Source organism: Staurois parvus, unplaced genomic scaffold, assembly GCF_062004578.1.
Source record: "Staurois parvus isolate SC_StPar_1 unplaced genomic scaffold, SC_StPar_1.0 ptg000019l, whole genome shotgun sequence".
Classification (NCBI taxonomy): Eukaryota; Metazoa; Chordata; class Amphibia; order Anura; family Ranidae; genus Staurois; species Staurois parvus.
The window spans coordinates 31,198,532-31,215,192 of NW_028317815.1; the positions used below are offsets into that span (position 1 = coordinate 31,198,532).

The 16,661-nt window shown below is 39.0% G+C and overlaps 1 protein-coding gene across 1 annotated transcript in view; it reads left to right on the forward strand.

Annotated features, from left to right (window-relative positions):
• The window catches only part of BEND7 (BEN domain containing 7), a 122,759-nt gene extending 106,526 nt beyond the window's left edge, over positions 1 to 16,233 (forward strand). Inside the window, exons 7-8 of the mRNA XM_089686142.1 lie at positions 346 to 471; positions 6,176 to 16,233. Coding sequence (XP_089542268.1) covers positions 346 to 471; positions 6,176 to 6,234 — 185 coding nt within the window. The 3' untranslated portion in view covers positions 6,235 to 16,233. The remainder of the gene's footprint in view (positions 1 to 345; positions 472 to 6,175) is intronic.
• The last annotated feature ends 428 nt before the right edge of the window (positions 16,234 to 16,661 follow it).

Here is a 16,661-nt window from a genome sequence, read left to right on the forward strand (position 1 = left end):
CATTTTTCTACAATAATAGGCAGAAGAACTTGTCTCCTATCTTAAAATCACTGCAGAGCAAATCTTTCCTGATTTTTGCAGCTAGTACTCATGTGCTGCATTGTCTCTGCTCCTTTGTATTAGCAAGTTCAAATGAGGATGCACAAACACATCTCATCTGCAGAGTGATTGAGCCTTCATTACCATTTTGTATATGCAGCAGTTTGAGCCACTTTCCTCCAATATTATTAATGCAGTTTTTATACACATTTAGGCTTATTCCCAGAAACTGTATATTGCTGTCTGCCCACAGAAGAGACAATGTTCCGTCAATCTACTTTTCTTTATGTTATGCCTTTTCTTCAGTTTTCACAGAGAAGTATTGTGCTGCTAACAATGTGGAAAAGGTTCCTGGCCCACGACATTGGGTACAAATCCTCCAGGATCAGATCAAACTTGCCAGGCGCAGATTAAAAAGAGGCTGTGATCTAGGTGAGTAGTGATAGCAAACATTTTGTTTTTGTCTATTCATAGAAGGAACCCTCTTGCACTAACAATGTCACGTTACACAAAAGAAAGACACACTGGAGTTGATCATTTAAAAGCAAATAGACTGTTCACTTTGCAAGTGCAGTTGCACTGTATAAGGGAATTATCCCCAGAGCTTACTGAATGAGGTGAAGCTCTGCTGACTTCCATCATCCAACCATGTGCAAGAAAAAATTATTTTCTTTATTTTCCTGGGCGAATCAATGGTGGAAAAGGATCTGGGAGTTCTGGTAGATCACAAGCTTAATAATGGCATGCAATGCCAAGCTGCGCTTTCTAAAGTGAGCAAAATCCTCTCTTGTATTAAAAGAGGTATAGACTCCAGAGAGAGATATCATATTACCCCTGTACAAATCATTAGTAAGACCTCATCTGGAATATGCAGTTCAATTTTGGGCAGCAATTCACAAAAAGAACATTGGGGAACTGGAGAAAGTACAGAGAAGGGCAACCAAACTGATATGAGGCATGGAGGAGATCAGCTATGAGGAAAGATTAGAGGAACTGAATGTATTCTCTCTTGAGAAGAGGAGATTAAGGGGGGATATGATCAACATGTATAAATACATCAGTGGGTCATATAGTGAACTCGGTGTAGAGCTATTCACCCTGAGGTCATCACAGAGGACAAGGGGGCACACTTTACGTCTGGAGGAAAATAAATGTAATCTCCAAACATGGAAAGGTTTCTTCACAGTGAGAGCTGTGAAAATGTGGAATAGACTCCCTCAAGAGTTGGTTCTGGCCAGCGCAGTGGATTGTTATAAAAAAGGCCTGGATTGTTTCCTAGATACAAAGAATATAACTGGATACTAACATTTATAGGTAGAGTTGATCCAGGGAATATCCGATTGCCTCTCGGGGGATCAGGAAGGAATTGTTTTCCCAGCAGGAGCAAATTGGATCATGCTTTGCTGGGTATTTTTTTTTGCCCTCCTCTGGATCAACTGTGGGTGTACAATTATAACTTTTTTTTTTCTTTTCTATGGTTGAACTGGATGGACTTTTGTCTTTTTTCAGCCAGGCTAACTATGTAACTATGTAATTGGGTTATTCTATACAAAGTGAAACTTCACCACATTTACTAAGCTCTAGAGAAAATTCCCTTGAAGAGTGCAATTTAATTTGCAAAGTGAACAGTGCATTTGCCTTTAGCAAATCAACCCCACTGAGTATGTTTCTTTTTAGTTCCTATAAACTCTATAAGTAACTCTATAAAGCATATTGCATGAGGTATTCTGACACATTTTTTTCATAATTATATCTCATGAGATAATGAAAATGTCAATTCACTATCCCTTTATGAGATATTTACCTCAAAAAGCAAAAATGGTTGAATACTTTATAAAAGGGTGTCAATTCAATAAAGAAATAAATAAATACATGAGTTAAATAAGTAATGGCCCAGGCAGGGCTGCTGTTAGAAACCATGGGGTCCCACACAGCCAAACTGACAGGGCCCTCACCCAAAAAAAAAAAAATCACAGTTTACTATGCTTCAGTTATGAAAGAACACAGTGATTGATACCGAGCACTCATTGTGTTCATTGAGGAAAGGAAGGGGCTGGAAAATATATTTACATTCTCCATCCTGAAGGTTCCTATTGTGCGCTTGCAGCTGCTGGTAGTTAGGAGAGGAGGGAACCCGACAGCACTGTGGGGGTGGGGGTGGTGAGGGGCAATTATTGGAAACGATCCCCTGTATGGCTCCCTCTGCAGCAGCTGAAAGCCAGAGGGAGGGAGTGCAGAAGAAGCCAGCTTTCAGCTGCTGCAGAGAGAGGCATACAAGGGATCAGTTCCATTCCATAATCACCCCCACACTTTGTCGATTACCCTCCCTTCCCACATTCTATTCACCCAGCTGCCTGGGCCCCCCTGCTGACCTGGGCCCCATACAGGAGGACTGGTGGTACCCCCATATCTATGGCCCTGGATCCAGGCATGCTGTATTTAAGAAATTTAAAAATATAATAGCCAGATTGGAGTAGTCTCTACCTTTTTGGATCAGTTCTCTCAACAGTAATGCATAGAAAGCTAAATATGGAAAAACACAGAAACATTGTGGATGATTTACTAAAAGCAAACAGACTGTGCACTTTGCAAGTTGCTCTAGAGCTTGTTAAATTAGGTAAAAATACACTTTACAAAGAATACCCTATCACATGCAAGGAAAATTTAAAAAATCAACACTTTTGCTTGCACATGATTGGATGATGGAAGTCGCAGAACATCACCTCATTTACTAAGCTCTGAAGTAATTGCACCTGCAAAGCGATCAGTCTATTTGCGTTTAGTAAATCAACCCAATTACATGTAGTGAAATATTTTGTATCTATTTTCTCCTGCCATTTTCTAGATTTTCTGATAATTTTTTTGTGTATATACAAGAATATACATCATTTGCTGAAAAAAAAACTCCCAATCACAGTGGTCTAATCTCTTGTTAGACCATCTGTCATATGTACAGTAGTGGGGATACTTTACTTTTTCACAATTATTTTTAAAGATAACTTGATGCAAATATTCACAAGACAGAATGGGATTAGGAATAGGCAAGTAAAGGCATGGGACGGGAGCTGTTAAGAGAAGGGTGTCATCAATTTGAAGGTTGTACAGATGGACACCAGAGTGACAATTTCATGAATATCAGAGAATGACAATGGCTATTCTCTAACCAGACAAAACAGAACCGTCCAAAGACATAGCAATTCATTCCCCAAATATCACAGCAAAACTTACTTTAAGGGTAACTAAAGACAGAAGTCATCTTAAGCATCTCTTTATGGTATCTAACGTCTGTCTACAGGGTCAATAAACCAGGGATTCCTAATACATACAGCCAGGGCTGTATTAACCATTAAACAAAATAAACAGTTGCTTAGAGCACCAATGGAAGGTTTTTTTCTCTAGCTATCATGCCCTTAAAGGATCAGTGCACTTTGAACAGTGCACACTCTCTTTAGCTGTCATGCAGATGCATTGCAACCCCATAAATGTTTATGGGGCTCATCTTCCTTCATCTCCTGTCTGGTATGAACATCAAGGTGAGACTTGATGAACATCAAGGTGAGAACTCAAGAGTGAAAACAAATATACAGTAAATATAACTGTTATTTTTTTATCACTAATCAAAGTAGTGATTTTCTTCATTGTTTCTAAAGAAAAGGCATCATTCAGTTGCTTGATTTTGACCCATGTCCCGTCTGTTAAAAAAAACATTTTCTGGAATATGGTTATGGGGTTTGGTGTGGGGCTGACCTGAAAGGAAACTGAAGGCTTTCTGGATGTATTGGGATGCTTTAATGCAGGTTTTAATGTACATTGGTATTATTAAAGTGTCATTAAACCCACATCATAAAAACTATCACTAAATGATGTGTTACATACTGTTCATACTCACTCAGTCACTATGGGATTCTTTTTCTGTATTCTGCAAAAAAAAACCTGGTTGATCCTGCTGTACTCTATCTTTCCATTCTGTCCATGGGGATTTTGCAGAGCAGTGTTGGCATCTACTGCACATGCTCAGTTTTCAGTGATTTTCTGTGCTGAGTAATTCTTCCCTATTGCATCACAGCAGCCCATGTAACTACAGAGTCACACATGTGGGCGCATACAAAGTGGTAAATGACAGCCCTCTTCCTCCCTCCTTCTCCATGCCAACTAACCAGCTAAACACAATAGGGGTGGGAAATTACTTCACTTCCCTGTTATTCTAAGACACAGGCTGGAGGGGTATTACACAGCATGTGATTGGCAGATATCAGCCCACACCATGTTATTGCCAAAAAATAATAAAGATTTGATTTCAAAATTATATTTGTATGATGATTTAAAACAGTTTATGCATATTATTTATTTATTTTTACTCTGTATCCCAAAGACTGTTTTTTGTATTTTGAACATGTGACCAGCGGCAGAGAACTAGAAGCTTCTCCTGTTATTTTTCCTGCAGACAGGCTGGGAAAGAGCTGGATCATGTGACAGCTGTATATGGATTTGGAAAAGGATACTTGGATGCTTTGTTTTTTATTACTAAAATAATTCCAGTGCCATCATCCACGTACAGAAAGAGAAGGGATAATGTAAATTAAACAGTGTCTGTTTAGTATTACTTTAAAGTGGTTGTAAAGGTGCAAGGTTTTTTTACCTTCATGCATTCTATGTATCACTGTAATGTGTAAAGGGTGACTATGATGTGAAAGGGGGCACTGTGTTAAGGGAGCACTGTAATGTATAAAGGTAGCATGGTGATGTGTAAAGGTAGCATGGTGATGTGTAAAGGGAGCACAGTGATGTGTAAAGGTAGCAAGGTGATGTGTAAAGGTAGCATGGTGATGTGTAAAGGGAGCACAGTGATGTGTAAAGGTAGCATGGTGATGTGTAAAGGGAGCACAGTGATGTGTAAAGGTAGCATGGTGATGTGTAAAGGTAGCATGGTGATGTGTAAAGGGAGCACAGTGATGTGTAAAGGTAGCAAGGTGATGTGTAAAGGTAGCATGGTGATGTGTAAAGGGAGCACAGTGATGTGTAAAGGTAGCATGGTGATGTCTAAAGGGAGCACAGTGATGTGTAAAGGGAGCACAGTGATGTGTAAAGGTAGCATGGTGATGTGTAAAGGGAGCACAGTGATGTGTAAAGGGAGCACAGTGATGTGTAAATGGAGCACAGTGATGTGTATAGGGGGCACAGTGATGTGTAAAGGGAGCACAGTGATGTGTAAAGGGAGCACAGTGATGTGTAAAGGGAGCACAGTGATGTGTAAATGGAGCACAGTGATGTGTAAAGGGAGCACGGTGATGTGGAAAGGGAGCACGGTGATGTGTAAAGGTAGCACGGTGATGTGTAAAGGGAGCACAGTGATGTGTAAAGGGAGCACAGTGATGTGTAAAGGGAGCACAGTGATGTGTAAATGGCCATTGTGATGTGAAGGGAAACTGAGGACACCGTTGGACTGCTTTAAAGGGACTGTGATGTGAAGGGGTACTGTGGACATTGATGTAAACGGGGAGATGTAATGTTAAGGGGGGTTGTGATGTGAAAGAGGGCTGAGGACAGTGATGTGAAGGGGGGACTATGATGTAAAAAGGGGCTGCGATGTGTTAAAGTGCAAACATGAGATTCGGACCTCTGACAGAAAAACATTTTACCAGCTGGACCCTTGTGAATTTTAATTCAAGACCCCTGACATAGATGAACTGCAGATGGCAATGTGAATTGTGAAACATCAAAATGTATTCTGTGGTTGTACTCTATACATATATGTACTCTGTACATGGGCTTAAAGTTATATCCAGAGCTAATCCCAAGACCCTCCAGAATTAAACTTTGCCACTAAGAAGACCAATGCAAGAGCCACAGTGGCAAATATAGTATTGCTAAATGATGGAAACAGATCTTAGTTCAATGTAGGAGGCAGATGTCAATACCTATGTATTGCATGTATGTAGGATTGAGCAGTTCCCTAAATGCACTTAGAATAATTAAATAACCAGAGCATTATTAAACATGCCTGAAAGAACAGACTGCACTTTGGAAGTAATACAATTCAAACATTTTTTATTAACTGTTATTTATGAACTCGTGTTTAAATCGCTAGGAGGTATACTTAATGTAATATTCTATCTGAATTCTTTTACTTCTTCAGGAAATCCTCTGCAAACCACTGATAATGAAATGTGGCTTCATTCTAAGACTGGGTATTAAGTCACAGGTATGAAGTATGTGTCATGAGAAGATGGTCTGGGCATGAATTCCTGATAATTTCAGCAGAGTGCATTTCCTACTATCACGAAGAACGTCACTTTAAATACTTGGACCAGTATAATGAAACGTGGACAGTGTGGACAGATGGGTCTGTGTACCAGAGGAGAACTGCTATTGTTTGGGTGGCTTGTCAGCAGAGCTACAAATGACCTACTTATGGCAAAAAAGCATTTTTGTGGCATTGAACTATCAAAGCACTTAGCTCTTTTTAAGAGCCATTAGGAATACATAATGTGATACAAAATTTCATCCCAGCTGCAACATTTTGTGCTGTCATTTATTTACATTTTATTATAAGAATCTTTACTGAGGAAATGTCTTACAAGTTAACATAGTGAACATTTGTCAGTGATGGAACTTCTTGAAGTGAAGTACAGTAACATTTAATTTACAGCTTGCAGTAATAGAACCTATATGGATAACTCCATTTGTGTAATTTACCAGAAAACAAGATGGATGTGTTACTGTCCAGGTACGCCCATAGTCCTTCAGAAAATGGCAAGTAAAAATAGTAGTCACTCCACTTTATTTTGTTCAGTTATGAGCATTTTAAAACTGAACTCAAAACAAATATAGAGTTTAAATACATTTTAAGGGCTGTATTACCTCCAAAGGATTTTGTATTTCTATCCCTCTATTACTGAGATTAAAGCCAGCCATATATTGTTCAAATCTTGGCTCTTTCAGCAGGGCCAGCCGAGATTCGAACCATGTATGGGCAAGCTGATTGTACCCAAGTTAATCCATCAATCGACCTGGGTACAACCAGCATGTCAGATTTTCAGCATGCGATTATCGCCAGCGGCTCTAGCCACTAGCAATAATCTCTGGCAGGGACAACTCCCTCAACCCCCTCCCCCCCTGCCAGGAGAACTCAATAGCTTCATGGATGAATTCTCCAATCAATGCTAACTGTTCCCCCAACACGCTAACCCATGGTTGCAAGAAAGAAAATTGCATCATGAATAGCTCCATGGAGGAATTCTCCCATCAACGCTAACTGTTCCCCTGAACACGCTAACCCATGGTTGCAGGAAAGAAAATTGCATAATCTGCCTTACACAGTTCTACTACATATTACAACATCTCATCATCTGCCTTACACAGTTCTACTACATATTACAGCCAGCATGATAACCAAACTCTTCTCTGCTGCAGCTAGGTCACCTCCATGCCCTCAGCCTGTGATTGGACATTGAATGAGCAGCAAAAGGCTGATCAGCTTATAACTCTGCCCTCTCTGCCTGTCAGCAAGTTCCTTACCCGCATCTTTAAATGCAGGACACCTTATTGGTCCAAAGTACCTCCCCAACCTCTCAGAGACAGTGCTGCTATAGTGGGAATAAAGGAGGCTAAAATCACATTAAATTTATGTGTTTTTACGAGTTGCATTTAAAATACTTTTATAGTTTTTTTTTATTTAATACATTCATAACTGCGTTCATTGGTGTTTTTAACATCTCCCTGGAGTTCATCTTTAAGATTTTTATGAAGTGTAAAGGCTTCCTTTACTTCTTACATTGCTAGTTTCCTGGCTGTTAAGTTGACCATCTGGCTTCAGTACTTTTTTCACTGACCTTGGACAAGTATGCTGATCAGGAAAGTAAGTGTAAAGTTAGAAATATTATTCCAAATGGGAGGCATGACAGTGAGGCAACTATGGCAATGGCCTCCATCTTTAGAAAAGGCTACCTTTAAGCTGCAGTACCATGCCCCTTTACTAGCTGAGCCACTTATCTGTTTCATTAAGGTACACCCATATAATGTATGCTTTCAATAAAGTGGTTGGGTTGGGAAAGGTTTTGTGTCACTTGAGCCTGTCACACCTAATACTTTCACAGCCAAGCCTTGGTGCATTGCCACGGTAACACTTAATCAGTATAAAGTACACATAACTAAATCAGGTCTTATATACATGATGTTTAAAAAATGAAACTAAAACTTTCATCAACATAACGGTTACTGTGCCTACCTAAACTTTTCTTTTAAATGGACCTTCATCCAAAAAGGAATGTTCAGTTCATCCTCTTCCTCCCCAACCTGTAACACATTTACAGCTTTTTTTTTATAGGTAGTGGGCACCTGTCTTATTAGGTACCCCTTGCACTTCCTCAATCCCCACCTAAGCAGGAAAGCTCTAACCTTGGCCCGTGCCAACTCCCCTGGATATAGCCTCTGGGGATATGTCAGACTCGCTGTAGAACCAGCTTCGCTGCACTGCTGTGCCTTGCACATATGCATTTGGGAGCAGGTTGTGAGATAGATGGAAGTCACAGCTAGCTCCCAAATCCAAGGTAGAGTCACCGGAGAGCTAAACCACTGCAAGGAATGAGCTATAAGGTAACTCTAGACTCCATGGACTGTTAACCATATGTTTTCTATATTAAATTTTTTTTATAACCCGGGTGAAATCCCTCTTTAGGTAACTGTAAGCACACATGTGCTTTAAATAAAGAGTCAATTCACCAAGTACTGTTTTTTCAGTTTTGGATACATGCCAGCTAACTAGTTCCTATACCTCTTAAGGACTCCAGGGAGGCAAGCTCTGCACATAGGTTCATCCACCCTCTGCAGCAAATTAGGAAAGGCTGTTACTCTTGTAGATGGATTTTTCGATGATTTTTATATCGAGGAAAATACTACAGGGATATACGAGTATAAAAAAAACCCCACTGTTTGAAACTCATAAACTGAGCTTTCCTGGCATTTGAGAGAAGAACTGTGCCAAGGGCTTTGGTGGGTTACTTCCCCAAAGTCCACCATAACTGCTGTTTGTTAATATTGGTTGTGCAGTTGACAGGGTATGTGCATTACTGTTGTAAATATAGTGTGCTTGGATAAAACATATTAATCTGCGTGTCTGGTTGATATGGGGATATAGGAACAGTTCTTTCATCAGACATACCAAAGTAATGAAGCCACATACCACTCATCCCTCTTTCAGCAGTGAGAGAGATGCTCCATACACTGACACATTTTGCCTGCTACTGGGACTTAATCATAAAGCTCTACAGTCAAGCCCCAGAGAAAGGACACTGGTGGAGTGTCTAAGTCACGGCTGACACAGTAAATTTTTGTATGTAAGGCATCCACAGGCATGCAGTTTAGCTTCTTTGGTATGTAAACCCAGAGGTTGCCAGGAGCTGCTGCTGGAAGGAAAGCATAGGACACCAAAGTGGTTTTAAGGATATGTGAGTTTCCTCCATCAGACACTTGTATGGCTTAAGCTCAGTACCATTCCCAGGGATTTGATCGTTGGTATGCTTCCAAGACCTTTCTCCCACTACTACAGGTCAGACCTGTCTTTATAGACCTGGCATCTGATCTGTTTATACTAATCTATATGGAGTGCTTATGGGAATTTTTTACAGATATTCACAGTTACATTTTCTGTTTGCTATGGACCTCTATAAATCTATAAAAGAATAAATTACATGTGATAAATATTGGATTGTTAATTGCTTTACATTTTACACCAAGAAGTGATTTTATTACTATAACATTTAGTAACAAGATTTTACTATTGATTGTTTCTGGAGACCACTAGTTTTAAAAGCTGACAAAGCTTGCACCTTATTGTTGCATATGTCCCCTCCTATATGTCAGCTACATATGGACCAATCCTGTAATAAACACCTACAGATAAATATATAAATATTCTAAAGGGCTGTTTGCATCCTAAAAAAAGTATGCCAAATAAGGAAAAAACTCAAGTACCAAATAATTTTGTAGGAAACTTAGCAGTTGCATTTCATATCCAGATAGTAAGGACCACTAACACAAAAAAGTTGCATAATATGAGAACACTACAAATGATTTTGGCAAATATGCATGCAAATATATCCATATTCATTTAGAAATTGAGATATTTGACATTTCCATTTTCTGTGTATAATACATTGTTTAGTGGTTCTTTAAAATCTAAATGTGGCTTTGAATACCCAATCGCTCCAACCTCCACTCCCCTGAACTGCTCATCATAGCTATCTACTCACCTGCAGACTCACCTCTGTGCCTTCTCAGAGGCATACAGGATTTACAGCCTCCAGCTCTGACATTCTATGGAATACACTATCTTGCCAAAAGTATTGGGATGCCTGCCTTCACACGCACATGATCTTTAAAGGCATCCCAGTTTTAGTCTTTTGGGTTCAATATTGAGTTGGCCCACCCTTTGCAGCTATAACAGCTTCAACTCTCCTGAGAAGTCTGTCCACAAGGTTTAGGAGTGTATCTATTGGAATGTTTGGCCATTCTTCCAGAAGTGCATTTGTGAGGTCAGGCACTGATGTTGGATGAGAAGGCCTGGTTCGCAGTCTCCACTCTAATTCATCCCAAAGGTGTTCTGTCGGGTTGAGGTCGGGACTCTGTGCAGGCCAGTCAAGTTCCTCCACCCCAAACTCACTCACCCATGTCATTATGGACCTTGCTTTGTGCACTGGTGCTCAGTCATGTTGGAACAGGAAGGGGCCATTCCTAAACTGTTCCACAAAGTTAGGAGCATGAAAATGTCCAAAATGTCTTGCTATGCTAACGCCTTAAGAGTTCACCTACACTGGAACTAAGGGGCCAAGATCAACCCCTGAAAAACAACCCCACACCATAATCCCCCCTCCACCAAACTTCACACTTGGCACAATGGAGTCAGTCAAGTACTGTTCTCCTGGCAACTGCCAAACCCAGACACATCCATTGCATTGCAACCCAGACACAGAAGCGTGGTTCATCACTCATTTCCACTGCTCTAGAGTCCAGTGGCGGCGTGCTTTACACCACTGCATTGGACGCTTTGCATTGCACTTGGTGATGTAAGGCTTGGATGCAGCTGCTGGGCCATAGAAACCCATTCCATGAAGCTCTCTACGCACTGTTGTTGTGCTCATCTGAAGGCCACATGAAGTTTGGAGGTCTTTAGTTATTGACTCTGCAGATAATTGGTGACTTCTGTGCACTGTGCGCTTTAGAATGCACTGACTCAGCTGTCATTTTACGTGGCTTACCACTTCGTAGCTGAGTTGCTGTTGTTCCCAGTTGCTTCCAAGTTGTTATAATGCCACTAACAGCTGACCGTGAAATATTTATTAGCAAAGAAATTTCACAGATGGACTTATTGCACAGGTGGCAATCTATCACGGTACCATGCTTGAATCCACTGATCTCCTGAGAGCAACCCATTCTTTCACAAATGTTTGTAGAAGCAGTATGCATGCCTAGATGCTTGATTTTATACACCTGTGGTCATGGAGGTGATTGAATCCAGTGATTTGGAGGGGTGTTTCAATACTTTTGGCAATATAGTGTATGTACCCTGCAGCCCATACTATGGCCTTCGCTTTGGTTTGTTCTTACCAACAAAGCAGTTACCATAATGTACTGTCATGTACTCCAGAACTGGAGCCTTTAAACACTGCCTGGCTCTGGAAACACAGGTCAGTGAGACTGCTTCTAAAGTATGCTTTTTATGTCAAACTATAGGAGGCCAAAGAATTTTGGAAACTGGGGAGTGTTTAAATCAATATTTCCATAAGTGGTTTTCTACAATGAGAGCACTCATATTAAATTGTATTCATGTGTGATTTGTTTTGTTAAATAAATTGCTTGTACAAGGTAATAATAGTTTTGTAATGAAGGAAACTGTCTCATACTGTATAGTGTTTCACTACTGTCAAGGTACAGTATCATTAGGAAATGTGATACACAATGAGAATATTGGTCTCTGTATGTCCTCTGTTTTATATGCAGACAGTAACAGTAGTTCATATGTTATGATACACAAGAGACCCTGTAATATTCCTATGGGTTATCATCCATAAATTCTGGTTACAGTCAATCACACTAATTTATTTTGATTTGTAGCGTTGGCTTAGGTATAGACTGAATAGATCAGCTCAGATTTCTGTTGGTCGACTCTTTGCACTTTCTGGTACATTCTAGCTCTTTACAGGGAGATATAAAACCATTTAGTGTATTCTGGGTCTGCTCTGGAGCATCTTCTAGTACCAAATTTGCAGTGTGTGTAAGATGCCTAAATAAAATCAATTCTTACCTCTTCACTTGAAAGAAGAAGCTGGCCACAGATGGTTAGTTTTCTATTTTGTTCAGGTTGAATAAAAAAAACACAGATTCTTCCATCCACAGAAACAAGGTGGATGGAGGAATCCCCCCTACTTGGACATTGCATTCTGACAGAGCAACTGACTGCTGTGAGAATACACATCAGCTACAGCCGCTGATCAACAACTTTTCCAGCTTCTTCATTCAACAGAAGTCAGTCTTGCGATTGAATCCTATCAAACGGGAATGGCCAATCATCGATTAAAATACTTCCTACTTCAAAATACTCCTGAGTTGTCCAGTGTCCCATATTATCATGGAGTATAAGTCTGTCCTGCCTGTATAAGATTTACATTTACACAAATTGCATGTGGTTATTATCTTTAAAGTGTTACTAAACCCACAACAGTAAAATCAGTCTGTATATTCCATCACTTCTGAATAAATTCATGAGGTTCTTAAGGGTTTCCTGCAGTTACGAGTGTCATATTCTGTGTAAAAAATAATGATCAGTGTTTGAAAGATAATAATTGACCTTAATGTCCGTTTAGAATCAGTGGAACAGGAAGAGATGACCCAAAATGGTAATTTTTATCCCTTCATGAAAAAAGTCATCACATTAGCAGTTTATATTTCATTGATATACCAGTACTTGTGCTGTTACTGTTAAAATCATGAAACAGAGGTTGTGATACATGCGTGCAGCAGATTGTGGTACGTCTTAATTTAAATACTAGATTTATAAAACATATATATATATTTATATGGGTATCCCTATAGATTGGTGTTATGTATATGGGTTCAATAGAGCAGTGCTACTTGTTTTAGTAATGTGAATTTGACAAGACAGACTTCAGTTTACAGGCAGGCTATTAGTTCCCTAGAATTACTCAGCTGTTATGATGGGCTAGATACTGACACATTTGTTGGCTGCATCTTGTCAATAAGTGCTGCAGTGCTTTCAGTCCTCTATTGGTGCTGCTTTTTCAATAAGGTACAATTTCATACCTGCCTTAAGTTGCCCTATTTAAAAATTCTAAAGTAAGGCTGGCCATCTAGTTTTTCAACTTTTCAGTTGTTTAATCTTTTATGGAAGGTGATGAAGAATCTGACGTCACTGCTGTGAAAACCTGGGCCACGCACTCATACATTTGATTATTGTCTCATATGAGTATTTGTCAGCTAGTTGGAAGTAATGTTACCCCAGCCCAGTTGCAATGCTACAAAAAACTACAGTATATAGTGTACTTCCAGCCTTGGTAGTGAGTGTCCTTTGGTTCAGCCAACTAATACTATTGAATTGTTGCCAGTGTAAACATCAGGTTGACGAAGCAGCTTTTAATTATTATGAAGTTAGTCAGCCAGTGCCTCTAGCTGTATGCAGAATTGTGAAACTAAAGTAAAGGCAAACAAGAACCAACCAGTCAGCTACACCTAATCTATTGTGTTAGCCTTTACCATTTGTAAGGACAATTTTGTCCATGTATTTCTTGAAATTCTGAGAAAATATTTCAAACGTTTTAGTTATAAGTTTTCAAGCATGTTATTTTGAAGTCATGGACACATGCAGTGGATGCCTAAGCACAACTATCAGTCTCCTGCAAGAGGGTACAACGTATCTCAGTGCCAAGGCTGCTCATTGTCTATTGCAGCAAACGATTGGCTCTAGAGTTTGGCTGGTTATTAAAGGCCACAGTTAAAAATATAGATAAATATGACTTGAAAACCTCTTCAAGAATGGAAACCTCAACAATTTGCTTTTTTGTTTATTTGTCAATCTTGGTTATTGATGAGAACTTTTTTTTTTTGTTTTTAACAATACACATGATGGTTTTATGATATGGTACATACATTCATCAGCCACTTTATTAGGTACACCTTGCTAGTGTCAAGAAAATATCCCCCACACCATTACACTACCACCAGCTTGAACCTTTGATACAAGGCAGGATGGATCCATGCTTTTATGTTGTTTAAGCCAAATTCTGACCCTACCACCTGAATGTCACAGCAACCAGTCTGCTCATTCTTCTCTGACATCAACAAGGGATTTTCATCCACATAACTGCCGCTCACTGGATATTTTCCCTTTTTCTGACCATTTTCTGTAAATACTAGGGATGATTGAGCATGAAAATCCCAGTAGATCAGCAGTTTTTGAAATACTCAGACCAGCCTGTCTAGCACCAACAACCATGTCATGTTCAAAGTCACTTAAATCCCCTTTCTTTCCCATTCCAATGCTCAGTTTGAACTGATTATCACCTATTTCAACCTAAAATAGCTGGATTGGATAATATCATCAACTGTCTATGGGTGGTGGCAGGAACCCATAACATACTATAGAACTTCAGTGAGCTTGGAAAAACACCTCCTGTACACATAAAGGTCACCAAAGTCTTCCAGCAATGTGGTCACCTGAATTAAGCACAGAAGTGGGATACTGTTAGCCTAGCAAAAAGATTATTACTCTCAGAATACACAGATCCAGTATTCTTTTTCCACTGACAAAAGCTTACATGACAAAAACATAAAGAAAAAATGGGGCAGCACAGTGGTTAGATCTTCCGCCTAGCAGTACTAGGGTCATTGGTTTCAATCCCAACTACGGCACTACTTACCTGGAGTTTGCATGTTCTCCCTGTGCCTGCATGGGTTTCCTCTGGGTATTCCGGTTTCCTCCCACACTCCAAAGACACACTGGCAGGTTAATTGTATCCTGCCTATATTTGCCCTAGTATGTGTATGGATGTGAGTTAGGGACCTTAGACTGTGAGCTCCTTGAGGGCAGGGATAGATGGGAATGTACAATATACTGTATGTAATGTGTAAAGCACTGCATAAATTGAAAGCACTATATAAGTACCTATAATATATAAATTAAAGGGTACCTGTGGTTTTGTAGCAACCCTGTGCAAATGAGGTAGTTAAGGAAGACCCTGGCTCTCTTTTTTTCAATTGTAAGGATTTTAGTGTATTTTGGAATATAAATGCTGGATGAATTTGGGCATTTATAAAGAACTAAAGTGTCTTTCATTTATATTCTTTCTTATTTACAGCATTATAATTACTACTAAATTACAGGTGCTCTATGATCTTACCCTGTTGAACATTTCTTAAAACAATTTTCTTCATCATGGCCCTAATAAGCAGAATAGGGAACTAAAAAAAAAAGAATCTACTTTCTGAAAGCAAAGTATTTAAATATACGTTTACAAATCATATGCTTTATTTTTACCCCAATCTATTTAAAACAAAAAATATTCCAGTGCTTTATCTTAAAACATTTAATAAACAAATGCACAGCCTATTTTCTGTAATCATTTCACTCTCATAAATGACAAAGGTTTGAATTCTGTTTTTGACTGTTACTGTAGCCATACACTGCTGGTGTTTCTCGTATGTACTAACACAAATGTTTGTTTTGCACTGTTTATGTTTTTTCTTGTTTTCATCATGTTAATGTGTTTCTGGTAGTTCTGGGACCTGAGATTAAAAATACAAAATATAAAAAATAAATATATACCTATGTGACCAGAACATTTAATTTTTGCTTTGGGCTTCTGTTACCAATGACTACTGTTTAAAGTATTTCTACAAATGCTGCATATTGCTTATAATTTTATAATCATTCCATATATACTGGGAAAGGTTTTAATTTCCTTTGTATATAGAGTTTTATTAATATGTAAATATATAAATATTTTTTAAAATCAGATCTTGTTTTGGGGGTGTTCTTTTTTTTATATATAAATATCTATATATTGAAGAGACAAGGGATGATTGTGAAAGTTGTGTCTAATATTGTGTTGTGTCTTGAGTTTATGCAGAGACCTAAATGTCAAAATAGAAAATGCAAAAAAATAAAAGTACTTTTAACTGAAACTGTGTCTTGCTTACTAAAATGTCCAGCGAGGAAAAACATATCAAGGGTACAATTGTCAGATAAAAAAATATTGTCTTTAAAGTAATGTGGGGACTGTAGCCTACCTGATAAAGGGCTCTAAGTTTATCTTGCAATTCATCTACACTTGGCCATCCTCATTGCTAAGTTACATTAATTATCCTTATCTTCTTAATGGCCATGGAAGTTCAAAAATATAAACCAATGTGGTTGATTTACCAAAGCCAAATAGGCTGTTCACTTTGCAAGGAAAGTTGCACTTTGCAAGGGAATTTCCCCCAAAGCTTGTGAATGTGGTGAAATTTCACTGTGCATAAAATACCCAATCAGGTGCAAGGAAAATGAATAAAACAGCATTTTTGCTTGCACATGACTGGATGATGGAAGTCAACAGAGCTTCACCTTATTC